The 26,893-nt window shown below is 41.1% G+C and overlaps 1 protein-coding gene across 7 annotated transcripts in view; it reads right to left on the bottom strand.

The window, feature by feature from the left end:
- Positions 1-26,893, bottom strand: part of LOC133575959 (rho guanine nucleotide exchange factor 28-like) — an 88,156-nt gene that overhangs the window by 14,615 nt on the left and 46,648 nt on the right. For 5 of the 7 annotated variants that reach the window (XR_009811540.1, XM_061928911.1, XM_061928914.1 and 2 more), the window contains 12 exons: positions 19,548-19,891; positions 17,517-17,649; positions 17,178-17,289; positions 16,929-17,033; positions 15,469-15,511; positions 10,593-10,716; positions 9,723-9,867; positions 9,513-9,568; positions 7,581-7,638; positions 554-695; positions 239-369; positions 12-152 (listed from right to left, as the gene is read on the bottom strand). Coding sequence is in view for 6 of the 7 variants with exons in the window: in XM_061928911.1 (XP_061784895.1) it covers positions 12-152; positions 239-369; positions 554-695; positions 7,581-7,638; positions 9,513-9,568; positions 9,723-9,867; positions 10,593-10,716; positions 15,469-15,511; positions 16,929-17,033; positions 17,178-17,289; positions 17,517-17,649; positions 19,548-19,891 (1,534 nt within the window). In the remaining variant the exon portion in view is untranslated. The remainder of the gene's footprint in view (positions 1-11; positions 153-238; positions 370-553; positions 696-7,580; positions 7,639-9,512; positions 9,569-9,722; positions 9,868-10,592; positions 10,717-15,468; positions 15,512-16,928; positions 17,034-17,177; positions 17,290-17,516; positions 17,650-19,547; positions 19,892-26,893) is intronic. The other 2 variants (XM_061928912.1, XM_061928913.1) reach the window with 2 other exon arrangements.

Genomic DNA, 26,893 nt, shown 5'->3' with positions numbered 1-26,893 from the left:
ACAATGCTCACCATAAATTACATCCTGCCTCTTGATGGTGCGTCTGTCGTGCTGCCGGCAGAACTCTGGGCTAACAGTGAGACTCCATGACTCTGTATGCAGTCCCAGCAGGTCAGCTGACAGATCACTCAGTAGTGGAGCTTCTACAGCATCTGTAAAACCCATTGTATAAAATATTGTTTACAGCCATTAAGAAATATAATACAGTTGGACAGAGTACAGATTAAGCCTTACTTACCCTGTGAGGTGATTGGCGGGTCCAATGGAGGAAGAGTCACCGTAACTGGAGTTCCCTCATCAGATAGGGAGCTGTTAATGTAAGACGTCGCAATGGCATCAACCTCCACCCCTGCCGTGTCACTCAGGCGTCTATATAACAGACGAGTGAACACACATTTAATATATGTTCAAAATATTTTGTAAAATCTCAGGGTTTGGTGCTCAGCTATGACTAAGAAATTAGTAGTCGAAACAATATTTGACTAAAATCCAGTGGTGGTTTAATCTGTCCATGATGTACTGTATAGGGTTTAACTACAGCAGGTGATCCTACCTGCTCTCTATAGAGACAGAGAGGCTTCTGGACAGAGGGGTGAGTGTTTCTTTCTTGTCTTTGGTTGTCATTGTAGGTGAGGAAGATGTACAAACTGATGAGGACGCCAGTGGGTAGGAAGAAGTGTTGTCTTTTACAGAGGCTGAGGAGACCAAAAATACGACAAGAAGGACGAGAAGTCACTCATATGTAAAACATAAACACTTTAAAATGTCGATTTAGGGCCTAATTTACTCAGATCCTAATACCATGCGCAATACACAGCACACCCATTGACGGTGTGCTGTGAAGGAAGGGGGTGGACCATGCATCTGGAATGAATCAAGTGTAAGAAAATGCATATTGCAATTTTTTTTTTTAATATAGGAGATACAATCTAATAATATATTTCCTAAATTAAAAAAAAAAACAGCAGCAAAACGCATTAATTGAATTTTTTTTAAACAGCCCCTTAAGTCATCGAGCAGCTATAAAATTATATTGCTGAATAGACTATATGTTTTTTTGTATTTTTTTATGACAATCCTTATTTGTTGACACACACAAGTAGGACAAATTATTCTCTGTTCAGCTGTTTTTGCATAGCAAACCCTTCCTTTCTCACAGCCATGTGTGTAAAATACATACTTTTCAGACGTGCAAAATAAAGGCGCAAAATAGCACCCGCAGAACAGTGTCATCCTTGATAAATCACATTGGGCTTCCTGAATAATTATTTTTGTATTTCCTCCTCCTTCCAATATTGTGAGTGTTGTGACGATCAGCATATATTCTGCATATTCATGAAAACATACACGCTAAATGGATTGCGAAGAGACACAATCCTCTGTTAATCAGCTTTGCTTGTACTTTTAAGTTTGCAAATGTTTCAGTACATGCAAACCTTTAGTAAATCAGACATATTGTGTTCAGTAGATATGTTTATATTAAGGGTGTCAAAAATAACGAGTAACCCCGTGATTAATCACAGTATTATTGCATTAATAATGTATGAATGCAGATTATTCACGCAATTTATTTTGACTGTACATTCTCCTTTACCTAACCGCAAATGGTTACCTGAAAGGCGGTGGGTTTTCTATGTGGTAAGTTATCAGGTCAATGCATACAAACCATATCCATATGAGTTGGGAAATTGTGTTAGATGTAAATATAAACAGGTTTTGCAAATCATTTTTTCAACCCATATTCAGTTGAATATGCTACAAAGACAACATATTTGATGTTCAAACTGATAATATTTTGCAAATAATCATTAACTTTAGAATTTGATGCCAGCAACACGTGACAAAGAAGTTGGGAAAGGTGGCAATAAATACTGATAAAGTTGAGGAATGCTCATCAACACTTATTTGGAACATCCCACATGTGTGCAGGCTAATTGGGAACAGGTGGGTGCCATGATTGGGTAAGAAAACATCTTCCCAAAAAATGCTCAGTCTTTCACAAGAAAGGATGGGGCGAGGTACACTCCTTTGTCCACAACTGCGTGAGCAAATAGTCAAACAGTTTAAGAACTACGTTTCTCAAAGTGCAATTGCAAGAAATTTAGGGATTTCAACATCTAAGGTCTATAATATCATCAAAAGGTTCAGATAATCTGGAGAAATCACTCCACGTAAGCGGCATGGCCGGAAACCAACATTGAATGACCGTGACCTTCGATCCCTCAGACGGCACTGTATCAAAAACCGACATCAATCTCTAAAGTTAGTGCGCATGCGTCGATCTAGACGGCCGCTGCTGCAGTTTGCTCCGTCTTTGTCTTTTGTTTTTGTTCTTTGTTCGCTTTGTACTTTTTTAATATTTTTACATTTACTCTACATTTACTTTCTATCTCGTCGTGCCCTTCTAAACATGCAGTTTAGAAGTGTTTTGTTCGTCATACTACAGTGGGGACGCTACTGAAGAGCTCAGATGGACAACAGTTGAGAGGCTCTTTCATCTACACCAGGGAACAGTTGTTAGCGGCACCAGTTATTAGCATCCAGCTAACGCTAACTAACCAGATCCCGGAGGAGCTAAAAAGGACTTATGGAGGTGCTCGTGGCTGTCGAGGGAAAGGGAGACGCTCGAGACAGAAGAGGGCTGAAGCGAGGAGGGAGAGAAGGAGATATAAACCATATCTTCCTTCCGTCGTCATGGGTAACGTGCGGTCTCTGGCTAATAAAATGGATGAGTTGTCGGTGCTTGCCGCTAGTCAGAAAGAATATCGTGAGTGTAGCCTAATGTGTTTTACTGAGACGTGGCTGCACGACGATGTTCCGGATAGTAATGTCTCTATAAACGGGTTTCAAACAGTGCGCGCTGACCGGGACCGAACCAACGGCAAGCGGAAAGGAGGGGGGCTTGCTGTGTTTATTAACAAGAAATATTGTCATCCCGGTCATATCACAATAAAAGAGCGCCACTGTGACCCGAATATACAGATGTTAGCTGTGGGACTCAGACCATATTATTTGCCCAGGGAGATTCCGCATGTTATCGTGATGGCAGTATACATTCCCCCCTCTGCTAACGCTGCAGCTGCCAGTGACGTCATCCACAGCTCTACCAGCCCCGACTGGGAATGGAGGACGCAGTCATCTACCTGCTGAACCGAGCCCACACCCACGTAGACAAGCCTGCGAGCAGTGTGAGGGTCTTGTTTTTTGACTTCTCCAGTGCTTTTAATACCATACGGCCTGGACTACTGGGTGTGAAGCTGGAGACGATGCAGGTGGAGCCCCCCTTGGTGTCCTGGGTTGTTAATTACCTGACTGACAGACCACAGTACGTGTGACTGCAGGACTGTGTGTCTGACAGGCTGGTCAGTAACACCGGGGCCTCGCAGGGCACAGTCCTCTCCCCCTTCCTCTTTACCATCTACACCACCGATTTCCACTATCAGTCAGAGTCCTGCCACCTTCAGAAGTTTTCTGATGACTCTGCGACAGACCATATTATTTGCCCAGGGAGATTCCGCATGTTATCGTGATGGCAGTATACATTCCCCCCTCTGTTAACGCTGCAGCTGCCAGTAACGTCATCCACAGCTCGATAGCCAGACTCCAAACCGAGCACCCGAAAGCTCTCATCCTCATCTCGGGAGATTTTAACCACTCAGTATGTCAGCTGCCACACCAGAGGAAATAAGATCTTGGACCTGCTGTACGCAAACATCAAGGATGCGTATAGCTCCATACCACTACCAGAGCTGGGACGGTCAGACCACAACCTTGTTTACCTCAACCCCTGTTATGTGCCTCTGGTCAAAAGACAGCCTGTGACCAAAAAAACAGTGAGAAGGTGGTCAGAAGGGGTCCAAGAGACACTACATGGCTGTTTTGAGGTAACTGACTGGCAGGTGCTCATGGAGCCTCATGGAGAGGACATTGACGGGCTCACAGAGTGCATCACAGACTATATCAACTTCTGTGTTGACTCAAATGTCCCATCAAGGACGGTCACCTGCTACCCAAACAACAAGCCGTGGGTGACCAAGGACATCAAAGCCCTACTGAATGAGAAGAAGGGAGCATTCAATGCTGGTAACAGGGAGGAGGTGAAAAGAGTTCAGGGGCTGCTGAAGACCAAACTCAGGGAGGCCAAGGAGAACTACAGCAGGAAGCTGGAAGGGAAGCTGAAAGACAACAACATGAAGGCGGTTTGGGGAGGTATGCAGACCATCACCGGCCTCAAACCGTCGGGGTAGGGGGGCGGACGGAGACAAAGAGAGGGCCAATGAACTAAACCAGTTCTTTAACAGGTTTGACACAGTGGCTCCGACAAGCTCCTGCCCCCCCAAGACATGCCAGCCGACCCCCTGACAACTTCAGCGAACCAATCCACCCCCACTCCCTTCCTCACATCCCCCCAACTCCAAACCTCCCCCACTTAACACCTCACCCTCAGTTTGATGAACCCCCCCTCCCCCAATCTCATGAGAACCCCCCAGTATGTCTGTCTGCAGAACAGGTGAATGCACAGCTTAATAAGTTATACACAGGCAAGGCCGCGGGTCCTGACGGTGTGAGCCCCAGGGTGCTCAAAGCCTGCACCCCACAGCTGTGTGGTGTGCTACAGCACATCTTTAACATGAGCCTTAGGCTGCAGAAAGTCCCCACACTGTGGAAAACCTAATGCGTGGTCCCCATCCCCAAGTGCACGCGACCCAGCATGTCGAAGGACTACAGGCCGGTGGCTCTAACCTCCCATATCATGAAGACCATGGAGAGGTTGGTCCTGGAACAACTCCGCCCTACAGTCAAGCCCCACCTGGACCCACTCCAATTCGCCTACCAGCCCCGACTGGGAGTGGAGGACGCAGTCATCTACCTGCTGAACCGAGCCCACACCCACGTAGACAAGCCTGCGAGCAGTGTGAGGGTCTTGTTTTTTTACTTCTCCAGTGCTTTTAATACCATACGGCCTGGACTACTGGGTGTGAAGCTGGAGACGATGCAGGTGGAGCCCCCCTTGGTGTCCTGGGTTGTTAATTACCTGACTGACAGACCACAGTACGTGCGACTGCAGGACTGTGTGTCTGACAGGCTGGTCAGCAACACCGGGGCCTCGCAGGGCACAGTCCTCTCCCCCTTCCTCTTCACCATCTACACCACCGATTTCCACTATCAGTCAGAGTCCTGCCACCTTCAGAAGTTTTCTGATGACTCTGCGATAGTGGGGTGTATTGAGGATGATGACGATGAGGAATACAGGCTACTGGTGGAGGACGTTGTCACATGGTGTGGAAAGAACCACCTCCAGCTTAATGTGACGAAGACCAAGGAGCTGGTTGTGGACCTGGGAAAGAGGAGGAGTACTCCGGCGACCCTTGTTTCCATCAGGGGGGTCGATGTGGACATGGTTGAGGATTATAAATACCTTGGTGTACACATCGACAACAAGCTGAATGGGTCAAAACACGCGTAGGCACTCTACAAGAAGGGACAGAGCCGCCTCTACTTCCTCAGGAGGCTAGGATCCTTCAACGTCTGTACAAAGATGTTGAAGATGTTCTACGAGTCGGTGGTGGCGGGCGCCTTCTCGTACGCCGTGGCCTGCAGAAGCAGCGGGCTGAGAGCGAGGAACGCAAACAGACTGGACAAGTTGGTAGAGAAGGCCAGTAACGTGGTAGGAGTGGAGCTAGACTCTCTGGCGGTGGTGTCAGAGAGGAGAAGTCTAGCAAAGCTCCTAGCCATTATGGACAACACCTCCCACCCACTACACTCGGACCTTGCAGAGAGAATGAGCACGTTCAGTGGAAGGCTCAGACTCACAAAATGCAACACGGAACGACACAGGAGGTCCTTCATACCGACAGCCATCAGACTGTATAATGCATATGTTCCTTGACTGCACTTAAATGTAGAGTATATGTAGAATATATTTATATTATTTATATATTATATATATAATATATTATATATATTATATTATTTATTATTATTACTGTCTATTGTGAGTGAACTGTGGTGCTGAATTTCCCCCAGGGATCAATAAAGTACTTTCTATTCTATTCCATTCTATTCTATTCTATTCTATTCTATTCTAAAGGATATCACCACATACTCAGGAACACTTCAGAAAACCACTGTCACTAAATACAGTTCGTCGCTACATCTGTAAGTGCAAGTTAAAGCTCTAGATCATCTAAGATGGACTCATGCAAAGTGGAAAAGTGTACTGTGGTCTGACGAGTCCACATTTCAAATTGTTTTTGGAAATATTCGACATCGTGTCATCCGGACCAAAGGGGAAGAGAGCCATCCAGACTGTTATCGACGCAAAGTTCAAAAGCCAGCATCTGTGATGGTATGGGGGTGCATTAGTGCCCAAGGCAATGGGTAACTTACACATCTGTGAAGGCACCATAAATGCTGAAAGCTACATACAGGTTTTGACAACATATGCTGCCATCTAAGCGCCGTCTTTTTCATGGACGCCCCTGCTTATTTCAGCAAGACAGTGCCAAGCCACATTCAGCACGTGTTACAACAGCGTGCGTGGCTTCGTAAATAAAAGAGTGAGGGTACTTTCCTGGCCCGCCTGCCTGTAGTCCAGACCTGTCTCCCATTGAAAATGTGTGGTGCATTATGAAGCGTAAAATACGACAGCGGAGACCCCAGACTGTTGAATGACTGAAGCTCTACATAAAACAAGAATGGGAAAGAATTCCACTTTCAAAGCTTCAACAATTAGTTTCCTCAGTTCCCAATCGTTTATTGAGTGTTGTTAAAAGAAAAGGTGATGTAACACAGTGATGAACATGCCCTTTCCCTAATACTTTGGCATGTGTTGCAGACATGAAATTCTAAGTTTATTATTATTTGCAAAAAAAAAAAAAGTTTATGAGTTTGAACATCAAATATCTTGTCTTTGTAGTGCATTCAATTGAATATAGGTTGAAAAGGATTTGCAAATCATTGTATTCCGTTTATATTTACATCTAACACAATTTCCCAACTCATATGGCAACAGGATTTGTACAACATTGCAAAGATAAGTGAGCAGACAAACTGCGCTCACTTCAAAATACACAGAGATGGGACTTAATTTAAAACTTCTAGCAAATTTTGAACTGACGTGCATTCAAGGTAAACATATTATAAAGGTTCTTGGATGATAGTCTGACAATAGAATTGCATTTGTGCCTAAATGTTGATCTCTTTTTTAAGTAAATTTAAATTATGCAAACGAGTAATCCAAATTCAAAGGTGTGATTAATCTGATTTAAAAAAAATAATAATTCGACAGTACTACTATTTCTGTCTTCTGTCCCATGTTTTTTTTATAATTAATTTATTATAAAAATGTTACACTAAACCTTTGTGTTTATGCACAAACACACACAGAAACACACACCAGGATGAATCCCCCCCACAGAGACAGATGAAATGTTACTTATTACAAAACCAGAGTCATACGGATAACTCAGGGAAGCGAATAAATGGCTTACTTAATCTGTAACAGGGGAACAAGAGGGAACAAGTAAAAAGAGAGAGGGACTGCCGCTATAGGAGACTTAGGAGAGAAGGGGACTTACTCTGTGGGAGAGACACGGTCTTGCTTTTCATCAGTAATGCATTCCTCTCCTGCAGCTTCTGAGGAAACATGTCATATTAACTTAAGTTGACGGACAAAATAGTAGTAGCAGTGCCTTTAACATTAGATAAATATTAGATATTAAAAATGATAATACTATAGGAATGTACAAAGGGCAATACGAAACCTATACCCAAATCAGTTCAGGAATTCATTTTTTCACCAAGTGTTGGAATTTATTCTTTCAGTCTTTTTTACTTCCTCTTCAGCCTGCCTTAGAGTCAGGAACAGATTTATTTCTTATTTAGCTTTCAGTCTCTCATCACAGGAGAGTGAGAGGAGAGACAAGAGTAATGACCTGTTACATATTGTACTGTATCATAGAGCTGCACACAGCACTTTGGAGTTCTTACATTTTCCAGAAAGGAAGGTGACTAAACCAGATAGAGTCTGGAAAATGGAACATTCAGGTAGCTAAAAAAATGTTTGAATGGTAACTGTGAGAAGATATTATTTGGGGGTACATTATATAGTATACAACAGGGTCCTTTGATAGGCAGCCAGCGGGCTACATCCGGCCAACCAAAACTTTTCATTTGGCCTGCCATTCTGTCTCACTAGCAAAGTACTTATTCATACAGTACTTCCTCCACTCTGCAGTGAGCCGTACACACCGCAATAGAAGAAGAAGACTCACACTTAAAGGGGACCTATTATGCAAAATCAACTTTTCTTACCTATTGGTACATGTTTTTGTGTATTGCTGCTCTGCATTAGTCCCAAAAATTTTAAATCAAACCATGAGGCATTGTGGAGGTATTTATAAAACAATCTTGCCTTCCTTCCTACTTCCTCTAAACCAGCCTTTTGGAATTTGCCTAGGTGACGTGTTTCCAATTGTTGCCTTTAGCAGATATATCCATATATGGTAAAGTGTTACCCGAAGAGCTTTGTGCGAGTCCGCCATTGTAGTCCGACTTTGTAGTCAATAAGTTCCTTGTTTTTCTCTATCTTCTTGTTGTGGGGCAGACTGGCTCATACATGCACATGCATCCTCCGCTGTTGCCATTTCTAACACAAAGTAGCATCTGGTTCTAACTTATATCTGCCAATAGACTGGATATGGAAGCGCTAAAAATTACAACATGGCTGACGGGGAAAAGACGCAGTCGAAGTGGAGGTACATAAGATTGCCCACAAAACGGCGCATCCTGAAGAGACAGTCAGAAAGCGGCTTAAAAATGGTCTTTAAAACATAATCTATGAAACATCTGGACAAAAAGAACCACCATTACATGCTATGTAGACCACGAGGAAGTGTTTTATATGTAGAAAAAAAAATCATAATATGACCCTTTTAAACAAATATAGTGCTATCGTCCTGAATAAAAAAACTAGATGCTGAAAATCAGACATAAAACAGCAACTGGACTATAAAATATGCATATAACCAAAATGCAATAGAAAAGCTGATGTGTTTATTTCGTAACCAAGTAAATGCTGTTTCAAAGGAATATAACCTGTGGAGACACTTTCAGACAACGAATCGCAACCTAGATAGAGTCCCCTTGTTTAGTAACAGGTATTTAACAATTGGACCCATGCAAGACTTTAGTGGCTTTCTGCAGTACAGGTAATATGGGTCTGTTATTTGAATACCACAATAGATTTAGCGCTATCTGTTAGGAGGCGGTATGTATCGTTACTCAGTTGAGATTTCCCACTCAGTAGGCATTAAAAGTAAAAGACAGGGGTTTCTTGCGTCATACATTTACTCAGTAATCGAATAACTGCAACATTATTTGGCCGCAACTGTTCTCTCCATCTGTTTGGATGATGACCTAAATTCCAAGTGCATTTCAAAGAACAAACTAAAATGATTCATTATTCTTTGTCATGGTTTTGGAGACCAAAAAGAGTGTGTAAAGGTTACCTTTCCGCATGGGGATACAGACTCTCGACAGTTCTTGTGAACGTTTAGGAAGCAATCTAAGGACAAAAGCAGAGTTCATTTAAGTTTAATAGAGAAAGAAGACTGAAACCCAAAACATGAAGGCAGCTCGTGCAATGATATTTTTACACAAACCCTGGGAGTTGAACGAGCACATGTCATAGAAAAACAGCACTGCTGAAGAATACTCACTGGAGCACTGCAGCAGCTCCTTCCCAGAAACAGACTTATCACAGGCCACACATGCAGTAGGACCAGATGGAGATGGAGGAACAAACTGGTGCCCATTGGTGGCTACTGTCTTCTCCTTTCCATCCTTTAGCTCTTTCCCTTTCACCTGAAAAGACAAGTTGTAAATACTTTGCATTGAGTTGAGTTAAGTTGACATTTACTGCAGTAGAGTGGTGGTGGAGAAACCAACAAAGATGAAGAACAAGAGAAGTGGTTGGCTTCGTGCGAAGATACACTGGTTAATGTGGAGTTAGTGCAGATGAAGGTGAACCCCTCTGTTAACTTTCTTCTGGTTCATGGGTTGTGCTGTTGTGGTGCTTCATTGTAGAGCATTACAGGGTATTCTTTAGTGTGTATGTGTGGGCGAGGAATTTTTATATCCTTATCACACTTTAAGATGACGACCATGTTCTTTATGAAGAGTTTGTGTGTGCTTGCATGGCCGTTAATGTATTATGTGCACGCGAAGCACCATGTTCTGGAACAAATATACATTGGTTGTGACAATTTAAACGATACTATGGAATGTGTTTTGGTTCCTCGTGTTGTGCTAAGAGGCTTGGCATTATGTAAGAGGATATTTTCTCTGTGTCCTGTTGCTAAGACCTGAAGAGAGGGAATTTTCTCCCTCAACACATAAAGGCACCCTGCACAGACAACGGCTCCCTCGGCACAGGAATTCTGACCCGGCCTGTCTGAGAGATGGTAAAGCTTTCATAGCTCTTCTTTGGGTGTGCAGCTTTATGCTTGGAGAACCTTTATAAATGCAATGACAAAAGTGTTATCCTGGAGGAATTACAGTTCCCATCAAAAGCAGATGAGTTGCCTCACCTTTGTTTTGTTACGAGTGCTCGACATCCTGCTCTTGAGGAAACTAAAGGTCCGGCTCACTTTGTACTTCTCCGACTCGACTTTTGATGGGATTATGTATTTGTCCCATTCCTCATCTTCAATCCTGTATGAAAAACTTTTATTAGTAGTATTAAGTCATCACATTACTGGCGACTTTGAATACCAACATGCAAAACTCATGATATTAGTATTTTTTTATATGCTACGACAGATTAAATAATCTTGAACACTAGCATCATGCTGAGATGTAAAAATGTCCAGACAGTCCTCCAGGACTCTGGTCTTCTGACTATTACTCTTGATAAGATGCTTGGCATGCTTGGGTGTCACTATGCACTCAAGTGGATGTTATTTATAGCTTGACCTTGGAGAGATGCAATTAATAATATGTCAACAATTAACAGCATTTTAAACATTTCCAATAAACACTAGACAGACATTCATGGCTGAATGGAAATAAGAAAAAGGCATGCAACATGACATAAAAACCTACAGTAAATTCAGAAGTAATAGTTGAATCTGGAGGATTGCATTTGCAGAACAGATATGGTTAATAAAGTAATAAAGTTAGAGTCGACGTAAAATGTTAAAACAGGTTAAGCTGCACATGCATGTGGCTGTGAGGCCACTTTGGTAAACACATACTCTTTAAGGAACTCTGTGAGGGTGAGGTGTTGGAGTGATGCGCTGCTCTCTTCCTCTGATGACTGGGCCCGCTTACGGAAACCCAAAACCCTGCATGATGAATATAGCACACCTTAAACCAAGCTGCTGTTGTATGATCCTTCAGGATATGTTTGGGGGTAGAGATTCATCAAGCCATTCTTATATTATTAACAAAATAGTAACAATGGATCGATTTAAATGTTGCTATGGAAAAGAATGAGCCGGTGCATCTAAATATGATCCACTGCAACACAGCAATTTAATGGTTAATTATGAATAGCTAATTACTTAACAGTAAGCAATATAACTGCATTAGTCATCAATGAGCCTGTGAACTAAACACATCTTTATGTTTAAAATAAAAACAGCATGGGAGCAGTGTGTTAATTTAGCTTAGCCAGTGTATTACATTCACACTGTGGAGGGGGGCGTGGCCTGCGGGCCTGCAGCGAAGCGGGGTGTGCCAGGACCGGCCTCGAAGTCAGCGACAGGTGCGTAGATGGCCCACCTGGGCCTTGTTATCTAATCACCTGTTGCTCTGTATAAGCAGCAACCGGGAGGAGAGACGTTGTTGGAGCTGGAGCGAGAGCACGAGCGAGAGCGAGAGCAACGAACGGACACTTGCTAGAAAGCAAGTTGCTGAAAAATCACAAATAAAAACTCTATTGTAACACTGATCCGGGCTCTCATGGCAATGCTTGGTGGTCTGGAGGACCCACGGGAGGGCAACCTCCACACACACATATATTCTACATTCATTGTCAGTGATATGGTGTTAAAAATCCACAATAGTTTATTTTGAGGTTGCAATCAGATTATATACCGGCCCTGGCCTTGCAACAGGAAGTGTGTATCATCCTGCTTTATCAGACCCTAAACACAGGTCGAACATCAAGGTCTCATACAAACTTAATTGCACATACTATAGAGCCTGATCTACTAAGATCCAAATAAGTGCTAAATATCATGCGCAAAGTAAAACATTGTATGTACTATAAGTTGGAGTGTTGCAGATGATCTACCAAGACTGCGTGCGAACTTTACAGCAAGTACAAAAGTGGTGCAGACCACCTGATTTAAATTAGGTTTTAGGGTGTACTATACCAACTGGAGACACTAATTTCCCTCCACATTCATGACATCATATGCTCCGAAGGTCCAACCTGTGCTGTTTCGTTATGTTGTGTAATATGCAGCAGACAAATATAATATGGACCACCTTTTCTGGCCAATATAAATGTGTGACCTAGACAATAGAGCTTATTTTTAACACACCAACGGTGCGCTCTGAAAGGCCGGTGTGATTGTGCAACTTGAAAAAACATGCTACCACAAGAATTATCAATTAATCAATAGTCAATTATTCATGTTAATCAGCCCCATCAAGTGATCCAGCAGCTATAAAATTATAAAATTATAATGCTGAAATGACAATATGTTTAATATTTTTATTTTTGACAGTCCAATTATGTTGAAAAATGGAGGATTATACACAACCATTTGTGCTTAACTGTGCCAGTTTGCAGGTACTTCCTAGATGTGCTAAACATAGCAACAGAACAGATTCATGTTTGATAAATCCCATTGTGAGCGTTTGATGATTGTATTTGCATCTCCTCCTCCCAGTGTTGTGAGTGTTATGATAATCAGCATCAATGGCGATTTCCCTAAAAATGCAAATAAGGCAACAAGAGAAATATCCCACACTTCTCTTTTGTAAAGTAACTCTGTACAGCAGATATGGGTATCTACATAAACAATATGATTTGCCTGTCTATCTGTGTTGGCCCTGCCACGAGGTGGCGACTTGTCCAGGATGCAGCTAAGATAGGCTCCAGCACCCCCGTGATCCCGAACGGGACAAGCGGTAGAAAATGGATGGATGGATGAGTGGCTGCACAGGACAAACTTTCTTCTCATCTATTCTCTTAGCGTCACAGTGCACAGTGTCAGCGGAGTGTCCATTGACTTCAATGGGGGAGTTTTAAGTGGGTTGTTCCAATGCAGCCAAACTAGAAAGCTATTGGATAAATGCTTGGCTTTGTCCCGCCCATTAGACATCGAGCGTCTCTGGAAGTGAATGAAAAGTGGACTTGGCCTTGGCTGGCCTGGACGTTGAGCTTCCGTATGAAGACTAGATGATCTGCCTTAAGGCTAAATCCCTTTTCAATTGACAGCAAAATGAGCGAACAACTTTCATACCATTGTGAGTTGATATGGAGAATTTTACAAACCTGTAAGTGAAGTTTTCTTTTTAAAATCTAGCATTTCCATAACTTTTATTGGCTATTGGAGACTGTACACACATTCAGAGAGTAGCTGAAAAGGAGCTTCCCCTACTTGAAAGACCAGCAGCCGCCATGCGCATATATTTTGCCACTTGTATATATTCTGCATATACAGTGCATCTAGAAAGTATTCACAGCGCTTTACTTTTTCCAAATGTTGTTATGTTACATCCTTATTCCAAAATGTAATGAAGTCATTTGTGTCCCAAAATTCTACCCAGAGTACCCCATGATGACAATGTGAAAAAGTGCTTTTGTTTTTTAGAAATGTTTGCAAATTTATTAAAAACAAAAAACTAAGAAATCACATGTACAAAACAATTCACAGCCTTTGCCATGAAGCTCAAATGTGAACTCGGGGGCATCCTGATCATCCTTGAGATGTTCCTACAGCTTAACTGGAGTCCACCTGTGGTAAATTCAGTTGGTTGGACTTGATTTGGAAAAGGACACACTTGACAGTGCATAGCTGAGCACAAACCAAAAACGAAGTCGAAGAAATTGTCTGTAGGGTACAGAAAAATATCTGCTGCCTTGAACGTCCCAATGAGCACAGTGGACTCCATCATCCATAAATAGAGGAAGTTTGGAACCACCAGGACTGTTCCTCGAGCTGGCCAGCCATCTGAACTGAGCGATCGGAGAAGGGCCCTAGTCAAGGAGGTGACCAAGAGCCCGATGTTCACTCTGTCAGAGCTACAGTTACTGTGGAGAGAGGAGAACCTTACAGGAGGACAACCATCTCTGCAGCAATCCACCAATCAGGCCTGTATTGTAGAGTGGCCAGACAGAACCCATTTATTTGTAAATGTTGCCAAAACGCACCTGATAGACTATCAGACCATGAGAAAAAAAATCTGATGAGATTAAACTCTTTGGCGTGACTGCCAGGCGTCATGTTTGGAGGAAAGCAGGCACCGCTCATCAACACTATCCCTACAGTGAGTCATGGTGGTGGCAGCATCATGATTTTTAGCGGCAGGAACTGGAAGACTAGCCAGAATAGAGGGAAATATGAATGCAGTTATGTACAGAGACATCCTGGATGAAAATCTGCTCCAGAGCGCTCTTGAACTCAGACTGGGGCGACGGATCATCTTTTAGCAGGACAACGACCCTAAGCACACAGCCAAGATATTAAAGGAATGGCTTCAGGACAACTCTATAAATGTGCTTGAGTGGCCCAGCCAAAGCCCAGATTTGAATTCCATTGAATATCACTGGAGAGATCTGAAAATGGCTGCACAGAGACACTTCCCATCCAACCTGATGGAGCTTGAGAGGTGCTGCAAAGAGGAATGGGCAACGAGGAATAAGCGTAACTGCCCAAAAATAAGTGTGCCAAGATTGTGGCATTCAAAAAGTCTTGAGGCTGTAGTTGCTGCCAAAATGTGCATCAACAAAGTATTGAGCAAAGCTGTGAATATTTATGTGCATGTAATTTCTTAGTTTTTTATTTTTAATAAATCTGCAAAAATCAAAAAGAAAAACTTGTTTACATTGTCACTATGCGGTATTATGTGTAGAATGTTCAAGGCAATAATATTTTAGTCCATTTTGGAATAAGGCTGAAACATAACAAAATGTGAAAAAGTGAAGCGCTGTGTATACATTCCGGAAGCACTGTACTGTGCATGAAGACAGACAATGGATTGTGCTGGAGAGGCAATCATCTGCGTACAAGCTTAGTAGCTTTGGGTGTGCTATCAAGTTTGCACGTGTTTTGATACACGGAAACCTTTAGTAGATCAAAAACAGTCAGACCCATCAGGCATAATCTCAAAACTGCAAGCCAACACTGATGCCTAGAAAGGGCAAACGTTTGTTTTAACATCCGAGTAAGGCCCTACGCAGTCAAGCGGATTCCGTCTGAGCTCATATAACTGAGCCAATGTGTTTACCTCTTTTCTTTAGAAGTCTCTGTCAGGCTCAGCACGCTCTGCTCTGTAATGGAGAGTGTCAGAGAAAGGAGACATGAGTGAGCGGGAAATAAATGCGCCATTGAAGGTAAGGAAGCTATAGAGACCAGAAAGAGAGGTTAAAACCTTCATCCCAATAATAAAATACAAGAATGCCTGAATGCAGTGGACCCCACATGAGAGACAGACCAAACATGGCACAAGGGTTTTGCCAAGAATAAACGGTGGACATTAAAAATAGAACAGAAAAACCAAGAGGAAAAATGAAACAGTGACTCTTGAGTAACACACGCACGCACACACACACACACACTTTAAGCTGCAAATCAGTAAAACAATTATATCAAATTACTTTGGATAATATTTGTATTTGAGAATGTACAATAAGCTACATGGCAACAAGCTTTGGAGAAAGTTTGTTTTTGATCAGACACGATTTAAACTTTTGGTCACTTCCTCTCCAAAAAAAGTTACTTCACACTATGCAAAATATGTTTTATTTCATGGTAAAACAATGCTGAATTATCTGTATTAATGATCAGTTAGACAATGTCTGTTGCTAATTTTGATATATGTTTATTTTTGTTGTTGTAGTTCGCAGTAGTGAAGAACTAAAAGCTGTTTCTAAAGATTTTAGAAGTATTTGCTTTATAACTTAACTAGTACTGTGTGATATTACGATATATATAGCGTAGTCCGACATAAAAATGTCTATTGTCTGATGTAACTATATTCTTTATATGGTCATTTTAAACATTGGGGCTGCGGCTAATGTAACTGCAGCAGCGCTGCTACTTTGCGGGATATTGTTTACGCTACTTGAAAGAACTTTACGGCTCGAGCATGGCAAACGCAGAAGAGGAATAATTGCATAAAAGAGGAAAGAGGAACTCCTTTACTGGATGTGTGGACATGGCCCTTGTATACACTGTCAAAAATAAGGGATGGTACTAACAATATGTGTTATTGTTTTTCAATTGTCTAGTCCTTTTAATAAATAAATTATACGTTTTAGAAAACATAAGCAAAATTGGCATTCATTTCATGTGTGCATGTACATATTGAAAAAAAACACTATATCGTAATATATATTGTTATTGAGATATTAAATTATCTATATCGGGATATATATTTTTGTCCATATCCACAGCACTATAATATACGTATACACAATGAACTTGGTGATGCTGGCAGAAGTTGGTTGATTCACTGGGAAATCATAAACTTATCAAACAATCTTGCATCTCAACAAGAGAAAAAGTGTATACTGTAAATGCCCCAGTATAATTACAGCATTTACGGTATAATTAATATTCCAGCATAACGATACACGTCTAACACCTTTGATTATGTCCCGATTTCCCCATGACAGAGCAAGGAAAACACTGTAATGCCCACAGAAACACCAGCAGTGTGTTGCTGCTTTTTTGTGCTGTACTTACTAACTTGGTGAAGTCGAGATAGCGATTTAGAGAGGGATAAAGCTTGAAGTAGAGATCGACCACTGCTGAATGCACCATCTACATAGGATAATTCGGTCCTTAATGCTGGACATTGACACATGTACAGTATAAGCGGTGATGGTGTTGCAACAAAGCAAAGTGGACACTAAGGATATTGTTAGGATGTAAGACATGTTTTTATTTAGTCTCAGTGAAAGCAGAAAATATGTGTAGTCACAGATTGCTCACCTTCTGCCAGGTCAGTGATGGTAGCATCTCTGTTTAGCAATGGGCGTGATGGCCTTGCCTTGGGGGAGGAGTATGAATACGAGCGTAGACGGACCTCAGCGTCTTCTGGGTTCTGGGTAAGAGCAGGCTCATCAATACGTCTGATGTTTTAAGCACAGCATTGAGCTGTTAATGGTCCGTCTTTAAGTTAACTGTTGATTAGCATTATCCAACAATTCTCAAAAACAAAATTGACATGCTGACATTTTTGGCTTTCTTTAAATAAACAATTAGCAAAAAAAAAACTTATAATTAAGGTAGTATTTGCAGAAATTTTGCAAGCAGCACAATGTTGCTAACCTTAATGGACTTGTGCGGGCTGTCAGAGTGGGAGTGGTTAAAGTCTGGGGAGCTGGACTGCAGCTTCATAGTTGAGCATGGATAGGAATGTCCCAGTATGTCCTCTTCTACACTGTCACACTCAAGGCTTGGGCTGTCGACACGCAAGATAATTGACAAATGTGTATACATTACACAAGATATGACATCGCAGCTCCACCACATTACTATAATGTCTTGCAGCATTTTGTAAAGGAATGGTTCTTTAAAAAAAAAAATCACCATTGGCATTCAGCCTGGACAAATCAAAACTTATACTTAGTGTATGTGCTAATACAAAAGAACTGGAAAGAATGTGTGAGAGACCTCTAAAAAATATGCTCAATTGTATCCAGGTTTTCTGTCACTTTCCACTGGTTTACTAAACAGACACATGGCATAGCATTATGGTCTATCCAGTGACACCTTGCCTGTACTTTAACTTTTACTTTAACAACTCCTTACATTTAAACATAATATATTCATTTATTTTTGATATGTCACAGTTTCATCATTCCTTAACCTTGTTGATTTAAAAAGTTTTTTAGACACAGTACTGTTAGAATTAATCACGTGCATGGCAGCCATCATCATCATTTAGTTTCATCTTCTTGCTGAATGTTGAGGTCATGGTTAGCCAGTAGAACCGGGTTGTGAACTGTTACGCCCTAATAGCATTTATTATTCCAGGTTGTGATATTATCAACCCATCTGCGTCTTGGTCTTTTCCTTTTCCCTCTATGTTCCCTTCTAGGAGTTAAGTTTGAAACAGATTATGTCTGATTGTGTGCCCAAATATCACATGTTTTCCCTTCCACAATGTTGATTCAAAGCATTCTCTCTTGGTTTGCCTTTGTTAGTACTGCTTAATTGTTTTCTTTCTTTCATGGACACTTTTAAATATTGTACGTATTAGGGGTGTGGGAAAAAATCGATTCAAATTCAAATCGCGATTCTCACGTTGTGCGATTCAGAATCGATTCTCATTTTTAGAAAATCGATTTTTTATGTATTTATTTTAATTATTTTTATTTTTTTATTAATCAATCCAACAAAACAATACACAGCAATACCATAACAATGCAATCCAATTCCAAAACCAAACCCGACCCCGCAACACTCAGAACTGCAATAAACAGAGCAATTGAGAGGAAACACAAACACGACACAGAAAAAACCAAAAGTAGTGAAACAAAAATTAATATTATCAAAAACAGTATCAATATTAGTTACAATTTCAACATAGCAGTGATTAAAAATCCCTCATTGACATTATCATTAGACATTTATAAAAAAAAAAATTTAAAAAATGAACAATAGTGTCACAGTGGCTTACACATACATCACATCTCATAAGCTTGACAACACACTGTGTCCAATATTTTCACAAAGATAAAATAAGTCATATTTTTGGTTCATTTAATAGTTAAAACAAATTTACATTGTTGCAATCAGTTGATAAAACATTGTCCTTTACCATTAGAAAAGCTTTTTACAAAAATCTACTACTCTGCTTGCATGTCAGCAGACTGGGGTAGATCCTGCTGAAATCCTATGTATTGAATGAATAGAGAATCGTTTTGAATCGGGAAAAAAATTGTTTTTGAATCGAGAATCTAGTTGAATCGAGAAAAAAAAAAGATTTTGAATCGAATCGTGACCCCAAGAATCGATATTGAATGGAATCGTGGGACACCCAAAGATTCACAGCCCTAATACGTATACACCACACCTAAAATTTCCAGTCATTTTGCAATTGATTTCGTTATTGTCCATGTTTCAGTTCAGATAGTTGCAGATAAGGTACAGGTTATATAGCACTTAAGAATTCTGAATCTTCACAGTAAGGCTATTTTCTTTGATTCCATTAGGATACAATAAAATTGTGTTTACCCTTTTACTTTGCAATATCAGTTGTTTGACTTTCACATAAAAGTTAATAATAAGACCTTAGCAATGATATGTTGAACTTTCTAGAAAGAATGTGCAAAATTATCAGCAGTATTGTCATACCTCAGTCCACGGTTAGCCACTGTCAAGTTGCATCCTCTGTGGTTCAAGTTAGGAGAGACTGGAAGGCCGGATGGTGTGTGTCGCTTTTGTCCTCCCTCGAACAAATGGAAGGCAGAAGCCATGGGGGAGGATGGGAAAGATGGGGTGGTAGCAAAAGGAGAAGAGGGAGAGACCTGATGGGGCAGTTCTTTGGAATTCTCCAGGCCTGGGTTTTGGGTTGAAGGTGGGGGCTGATTTTTGGGATAGGTCATAGAGTCAGTGAGCGAAATGGAGAGCGAGTCCCAGCAGGGGCTGCCAACATCAGGTGCTGGGCGAGAGCGGTATTTCATGTCAATGTCATCCACCTGCATGTATACCAGAGTATTTGCATTGTAAAAGGTCTCTAGAACATCTTCACAAGTTTGCTTTGTCAAAGATCAACAATTATTTGACACAAAACCATAACATTAAGGAGTGGGACAGGTGGAGAAACAATAGCAAACCAATAGCATGTCTTAAAGTACCAGTAGGAGTGGAAAAATAAGTTGATTTTATATGCTTAATTGTGTTTCTTTGTATCCATTAAACCATATCCAATCATATTTACAATCTGCAAGGTATGTAAAAACACAGTTTAAACATCACAAATGCCACAAATTCAGTCAGCCATTTTAATATTCCGCTCCGAATACCTTCGCTATTTCCGATTGACGTCATTGGAGTAACGCATCTGCACTCTGACCATAGTATCTGATCAGTCATACTGGAAATAAGCAAAAATCAGACAGCAATGTAGCTGTCTATCATTCACAATCCCTATATAAAACATGAACACATATTTTTTTTTTGTTTATGCATTCTAAATCGTAAATAAATAAATAAAAGACCGCTAACAATATAATCAATGGGTGCTCTCTATTTCGCCCACAAATAACCATCTAAATAACCATCATAACCCGCCAACAATACTCTTTATACATATCGTGAACTGAATATTAACAAAATATTAGCAATGTTTTTATTATAAGCACTAACACACACAAACTATGTTTAACGGTGGATAGATAACAAACAGCTAAGTAGCCCTCTGCTGCTTTACTGTGAGCCGGCAGCGATGTCCTGCTTCTCCCGCATCATCGCGTCTCGGCTTGTCTAAATTATTCTAGATTATAAATCATGCCTGTCATCTGGATATTAAGAGGATTTAGCCAGTTAGCAGTTGTTAATCTGTGACATTTAATTTAAACACAGAGATGGAGACAAACACACAAACGAAGACAGTTTGTGCAAGGAGACATTTCCTTGTTAACCCTTTGTGTGCATCATGGTTAATTGTTCATCTAAACGGGAAGATATGGACATCCTATCAGTCGTAATCGAGGTAAGAGCAGACACTGAACAGTAAGCTATTGTTTTATTATGTTTGTGGTTTGTATTTCTTGTTTAGCACTGAGCAATACTGCTACATGATGCTTAGTGTTTCACTAAAGCTGCATCTGTTCAACACACAGCTTGTAAAACTTGGAACAATATAAAGTCCTGCATCAAAATGTTACCCAAAGTAATCGTTGTTGGATCTCACAACTTCTGCATGATTTGCATTGTTTTTGGTGGAGAAGAGATCTGTGGTACCTACCTCTACGTCATGCAATCATGTGACTGGTTTCCTCAATAACTCTCAAAATGGCTCGGGAATCTCTATGAAATTTATACTATTTTGATCATATCTATTTTTCGCAAACTTTTGTAAGTCTTTCGGTGTCATAAATAAGATATACATGTATATAGACATATATATATATATATATAAATACATATATACATATATATACACATATATACATATATATATATATGTATATATGTTTATATATACATATATATATATATATATGTATATATGTTTATATATATATATATATATATATATATATATATATATATATATATATATATATATATATATATATATATATAAACATATATACATATATATATATATATATATGTATATATAAACATATATACATATATATATATATGTATATATGTGTATATATATATATATATATATATATATATATAAACATATATCATCAGGAGATTTTAATGGGAGCATTCACATACCATGGTTTGTATAGGGCACAGAGTGGGTGGGTACAGGCTGGCGTAGGGGCGTGGTGATTGGCTCATGTGTTACTTAGGAGGTGTTTCCGTCTGTGGCGGCATGCTGTTGCAATTTCGCTGCGCTTGTTGAGGGATGACAGGTCTGGACGGTAAATAATAAACAGTTTCTCTTTCAAGCATAGGTTGCATCTTTTATTACCACTATTGTAAGGTGTGCTGGATGCAAGAATTTGCCATGTTATTGAATATTCAACATTATTGTCTTTGAGGTCCCAAATGTGTTTGCTGAGTTCTGTGGTATTCCGCAGGTTTTGGTTCCTGAAAGAAGCCTTGTGATTGTTCCATCTGGTTTTGAATTCTCCCTCGGTTAATCCTACATATGTGTCGGATGTGTTAATGTCCTTGCGTATTACCTTAGATTGGTAGACAACTGATGTTTGTAAGCACCCCCCGTTGAGAGGGCAATCAGGTTTCTTTCGACAGTTACAGCCTTTTTTGGTTTTGGAGTCGCTCTGTCCGGGGGCCGACGGCTCATTTGCAATTGTTTTGTTGTGGTTTGAGATGATTTGTCGTATATTGTTCATACAGCTGTAGCTCAATTTAATGCTGTTCTTGTTGAATACTTTTCTTAGGGTGTTGTCTTTGGGAAAGTGTTTGTCAATCAGATTGAGGAATTTGTGTCCAATGTTAGTTGAGATGTTTTTGCTGTATGGGGGGTTGTACCAGATGATGTCATTTCGTTTTCTGTTCTTTTTTGGCTGGTTTCCTGGCGTGGGTTCATAGGTGAGGGTGAAATTGTATCCGCTTTCATCAAGGGCTTTTTGGTACGGGGGGGTTGCTTGGTCAAATTCAGCTTTGCTAGATGACAGCATCGATAGCCTTTTATTAATTCCGGTAGGTATTCTTTTCGTGGTGGTGGGTGGGTGGTTGCTGTCATGGTGCACGTATTGGAGTGTTGTGTTGGGTTTCGTGAATGGTTAGTAGCTGTTATTTCTCAGGTTGAAAGTGACGTCAAGGAAGTTGACGGTTTGCTTGTTGGCTTCAATCGTGATCCGTAGGCCGTTCTCTTTGAAAATTTGGCATATGCGCTTCTTGGTATTCTCGCTGCTCCTTGGCGAGGCGCGACACACTACCAGTCCGTCATCACGGTAAATACCAAGGTTCAGATTGAGGCCAGCGAGCTGGGAGAGGAGGAAACTCCCAACGAGTTCACACGTTTCTGCTCCGTCAAAACTTCCCATAGTGACGTCAAATGTTGAGTTGTTCTTTTTTTGCCATGGTGTACTGTTGTGGATGAGAATGGAGTTTTTTGCGTGGATGATGATGTTTCTTTCGTTGCCTGTGATTGAGTCGTAGTCTGAGGCGAAGTCTAGTGCTTGAGTCAGTAGGTCTTGCGTGATGGAAGGGTAAAATTATTCGATATCAAAGGAGATAAAGTTGTGCTGTTGTTTGTCTTGGATGTTGTTGAACCATTTGATTACTGCTGCTGTATTTCTCCATTGGTTGAGTGGTGTTTTGTCCTTGATTTTTGTGTTGACTCTGTCCAGGATTATTTTGCTGATTTTTCCTATTTCAGATTTAGTTGGGTTTATTAGTCGGCATGTTGGGTTATTTGCGAAGTTGGGTTTGTGGTCCTTCAATGTGATGAAGGCTTCCTTGTTGGCTGTGGCGTCCACCCTGTCCTCAATGTCCAGTTCAGCCGCGATCCTTTTATTTTCCAGGTGGATGTTCTGTAAGGTGTTGGGTTGCGCTTTTTTGTATGATTTGGTGATGCTTCTGTCCAGTAAGGTGTGATGTTCTGGTATGTCCATTCTGTAGAAGTTTGTGGTTTTATCGGCAGCTATGATGAGGTTGTTTACTTTCTTGATGCGCTCCTTGTCATTTTTCAGCTTGGTGAGGAGTGGGTTGCGGATTGGCTTGAATTTGACTGATTGTATCATTTTGAGCATGTCGTTCTCAAAATCCTTTAGTTCCTCAACTGTGGGTGGGTTCTTGGTAGATTTGAATCCGTAAGTTTTCTTTTGCGTTCCTTTTGTTTCAGGGTGGAGGAAAAAATGTGCTTTCCACCGCATCCTTCTTAGGAAGTGTTCCGTCTTTTCTATGAGCCTTAGCTTGTAGTCATTCTGCGCGGGTATGGGAATGTTCTTCGTGGAGTAGTCGATGTTGAATTTTTCCATTTCTGATCGTCGTACGGTGCTCAACAAATGTCAATTTGGAGCGGAGTATATGTCTTGATAAGTTTATCCAAAAAATAGTGCTCGATACCGTATTAGAGCGCAATATATGTATGTGTGGGGAAAAAATCACAAGACTATTTCATCTCTACAGGCCTGTTTCATGAGGGGGGGTACCCTCAATCATCAGGAGATTTTAATGGGAGCATTCACATACCATGGTTTATATAGGGCACAGAGTGGGTGGGTACAGGCTGGCGTAGGGGCGTGGTGATTGGCTCATGTGTTACCTAGGAGGTGTTTCCGTCTGTGGCGGCATGCTGTTGCAATTTCGCTGCGCTTGTTGAGGGATGACAGGTCTGGACGGTAAATAATAAACAGTTTCTCTTTCAAGCATAGGTTGCATCTTTTATTACCACTATTGTAAGGTGTGCTGGATGCAAGAATTTGCCATGTTATTGAATATTCAACATTATTGTCTTTGAGGTCCCAAATGTGTTTGCTGAGTTCTGTGGTATTCCGCAGGTATACATTGCCATAACATTGCCATGTTATTGAATATTCAACATTATTGTCTTTGAGGTCCCAAATGTGTTTGCTGAGTTCTGTGGTATTCCGCAGGTATACCACAGAACTCAGCAAACACATTTGGGACCTCAAAGACAATAATGTTGAATATTCAATAACATGGCAAATTCTTGCATCCAGCACACCTTACAATAGTGGTAATAAAAGATGCAACCTATGCTTGAAAGAGAAACTGTTTATTATTTACCGTCCAGACCTGTCATCCCTCAACAAGCGCAGCGAAATTGTAACAGCATGCCGCCACAGACGGAAACACCTCCTAGGTAACACATGAGCCAATCACCACGCCCCTACGCCAGCCTGTACCCACCCACTCAGTGCCCTATATAAACCATGGTATGTGAATGCTCCCATTAAAATCTCCTGATGATTGAGGGTACCCCCCCTCATGAAACAGGCCTGTAGAGATGAAATAGTCTTGTGATTTTTTTTCCCACACATACATATATTGCGCTCTACTACGGTATCGAGCACTATTTTTTGGATAACCTTATTAAGACATATACTCCGCTCCAAATTGACATTTGTTGAGCACTGTACGACGATCAGAAATGGAAAAATTCAACATCGACTACTCCACGAAGAACATTCCCATACCCGCGCAGAATGACTACAAGCTAAGGCTCATAGAAAAGACGGAACACTTCCTAAGAAGGATGCGGTGGAAAGCACATTTTTTCCTCCACCCTGAAACAAAAGGAACGCAAAAGAAAACTTACGGATTCAAATCTACCAAGAACCCACCCACAGTTGAGGAACTAAAGGATTTTGAGAACGACATGCTCAAAATGATACAATCAGTCAAATTCAAGCCAATCCGCAACCCACTCCTCACCAAGCTGAAAAATGACAAGGAGCACATCAAGAAAGTAAACAACCTCATCATAGCTGCCGATAAAACCACAAATTTCTACAGAATGGACATACCAGAACATCACACCTTACTGGACAGAAGCATCACCAAATCATACAAAAAAGCGCAACCCAACACCTTACAGAACATCCACCTGGAAAATAAAAGGATCGCGGCTGAACTGGACATTGAGGACAGGGTGGACGCCACAGCCAACAAGGAAGCCTTCATCACATTGAAGGACCACAAACCCAACTTCGCAAATAACCCAACATGCCGACTAATAAACCCAACTAAATCTGAAATAGGAAAAATCAGCAAAATAATCCTGGACAGAGTCAACACAAAAATCAAGGACAAAACACCACTCAACCAATGGAGAAATACAGCAGCAGTAATCAAATGGTTCAACAACATCCAAGACAAACAACAGCACAACTTTATCTCCTTTGATATCGAATAATTTTACCCTTCCATCACGCAAGACCTACTGACTCAAGCACTAGACTTCGCCTCAGACTACGACTCAATCACAGGCAACGAAAGAAACATCATCATCCACGCAAAAAACTCCATTCTCATCCACAACAGTACACCATGGCAAAAAAAGAACAACTCAACATTTGACGTCACTATGGGAAGTTTTGACGGAGCAGAAACGTGTGAACTCGTTGGGAGTTTCCTCCTCTCCCAGCTCGCTGGCCTCAATCTGAGCCTTGGTATTTACCGTGATGACGGACTGGCAGTGTGTCGCGCCTCGCCAAGGAGCAGCGAGAATACCAAGAAGCGCATATGCCAAATTTTCAAAGAGAACGGCCTACGGATCACGATTGAAGCCAACAAGCAAACCGTCAACTTCCTTGACGTCACTTTCAACCTGAGAAATAACAGCTACCAACCATTCACGAAACCCAACACAACACTCCAATACGTGCACCATGACAGCAACCACCCACCCACCACCACGAAAAGAATACCTACCGGAATTAATAAAAGGCTATCGATGCTGTCATCTAGCAAAGCTGAATTTGACCAAGCAACCCCCCCGTACCAAAAAGCCCTTGATGAAAGCGGATACAATTTCACCCTCACCTATGAACCCACGCCAGGAAACCAGCCAAAAAAGAACAGAAAACGAAACGACATCATCTGGTACAACCCCCCATACAGCAAAAACGTCTCAACTAACATTGGACACAAATTCCTCAATCTGATTGACAAACACTTTCCCAAAGACAACACCCTAAGAAAAGTATTCAACAAGAACAACATTAAATTGAGCTACAGCTGTATGAACAATATACGACAAATCATCTCAAACCACAACAAAACAATTGCAAATGAGCCATCGGCCCCCGGACAGAGCGACTCCAAAACCAAAAAAGGCTGTAACTGTCGAAAGAAACCTGATTGCCCTCTCAACGGGGGGTGCTTACAAACATCAGTTGTCTACCAATCTAAGGTAATACGCAAGGACATTAACACATCCGACACATATGTAGGATTAACCGAGGGAGAATTCAAAACCAGATGGAACAATCACAAGGCTTCTTTCAGGAACCAAAACCTGCGGAATACCACAGAACTCAGCAAACACATTTGGGACCTCAAAGACAATAATGTTG

The sequence above is a fragment of the Nerophis lumbriciformis genome, linkage group LG33 (genome assembly GCF_033978685.3).
Source record: "Nerophis lumbriciformis linkage group LG33, RoL_Nlum_v2.1, whole genome shotgun sequence".
Lineage (NCBI taxonomy): Eukaryota > Metazoa > Chordata > Actinopteri > Syngnathiformes > Syngnathidae > Nerophis > Nerophis lumbriciformis.
This window is presented reverse-complemented; position numbering and strand designations above follow the sequence as displayed.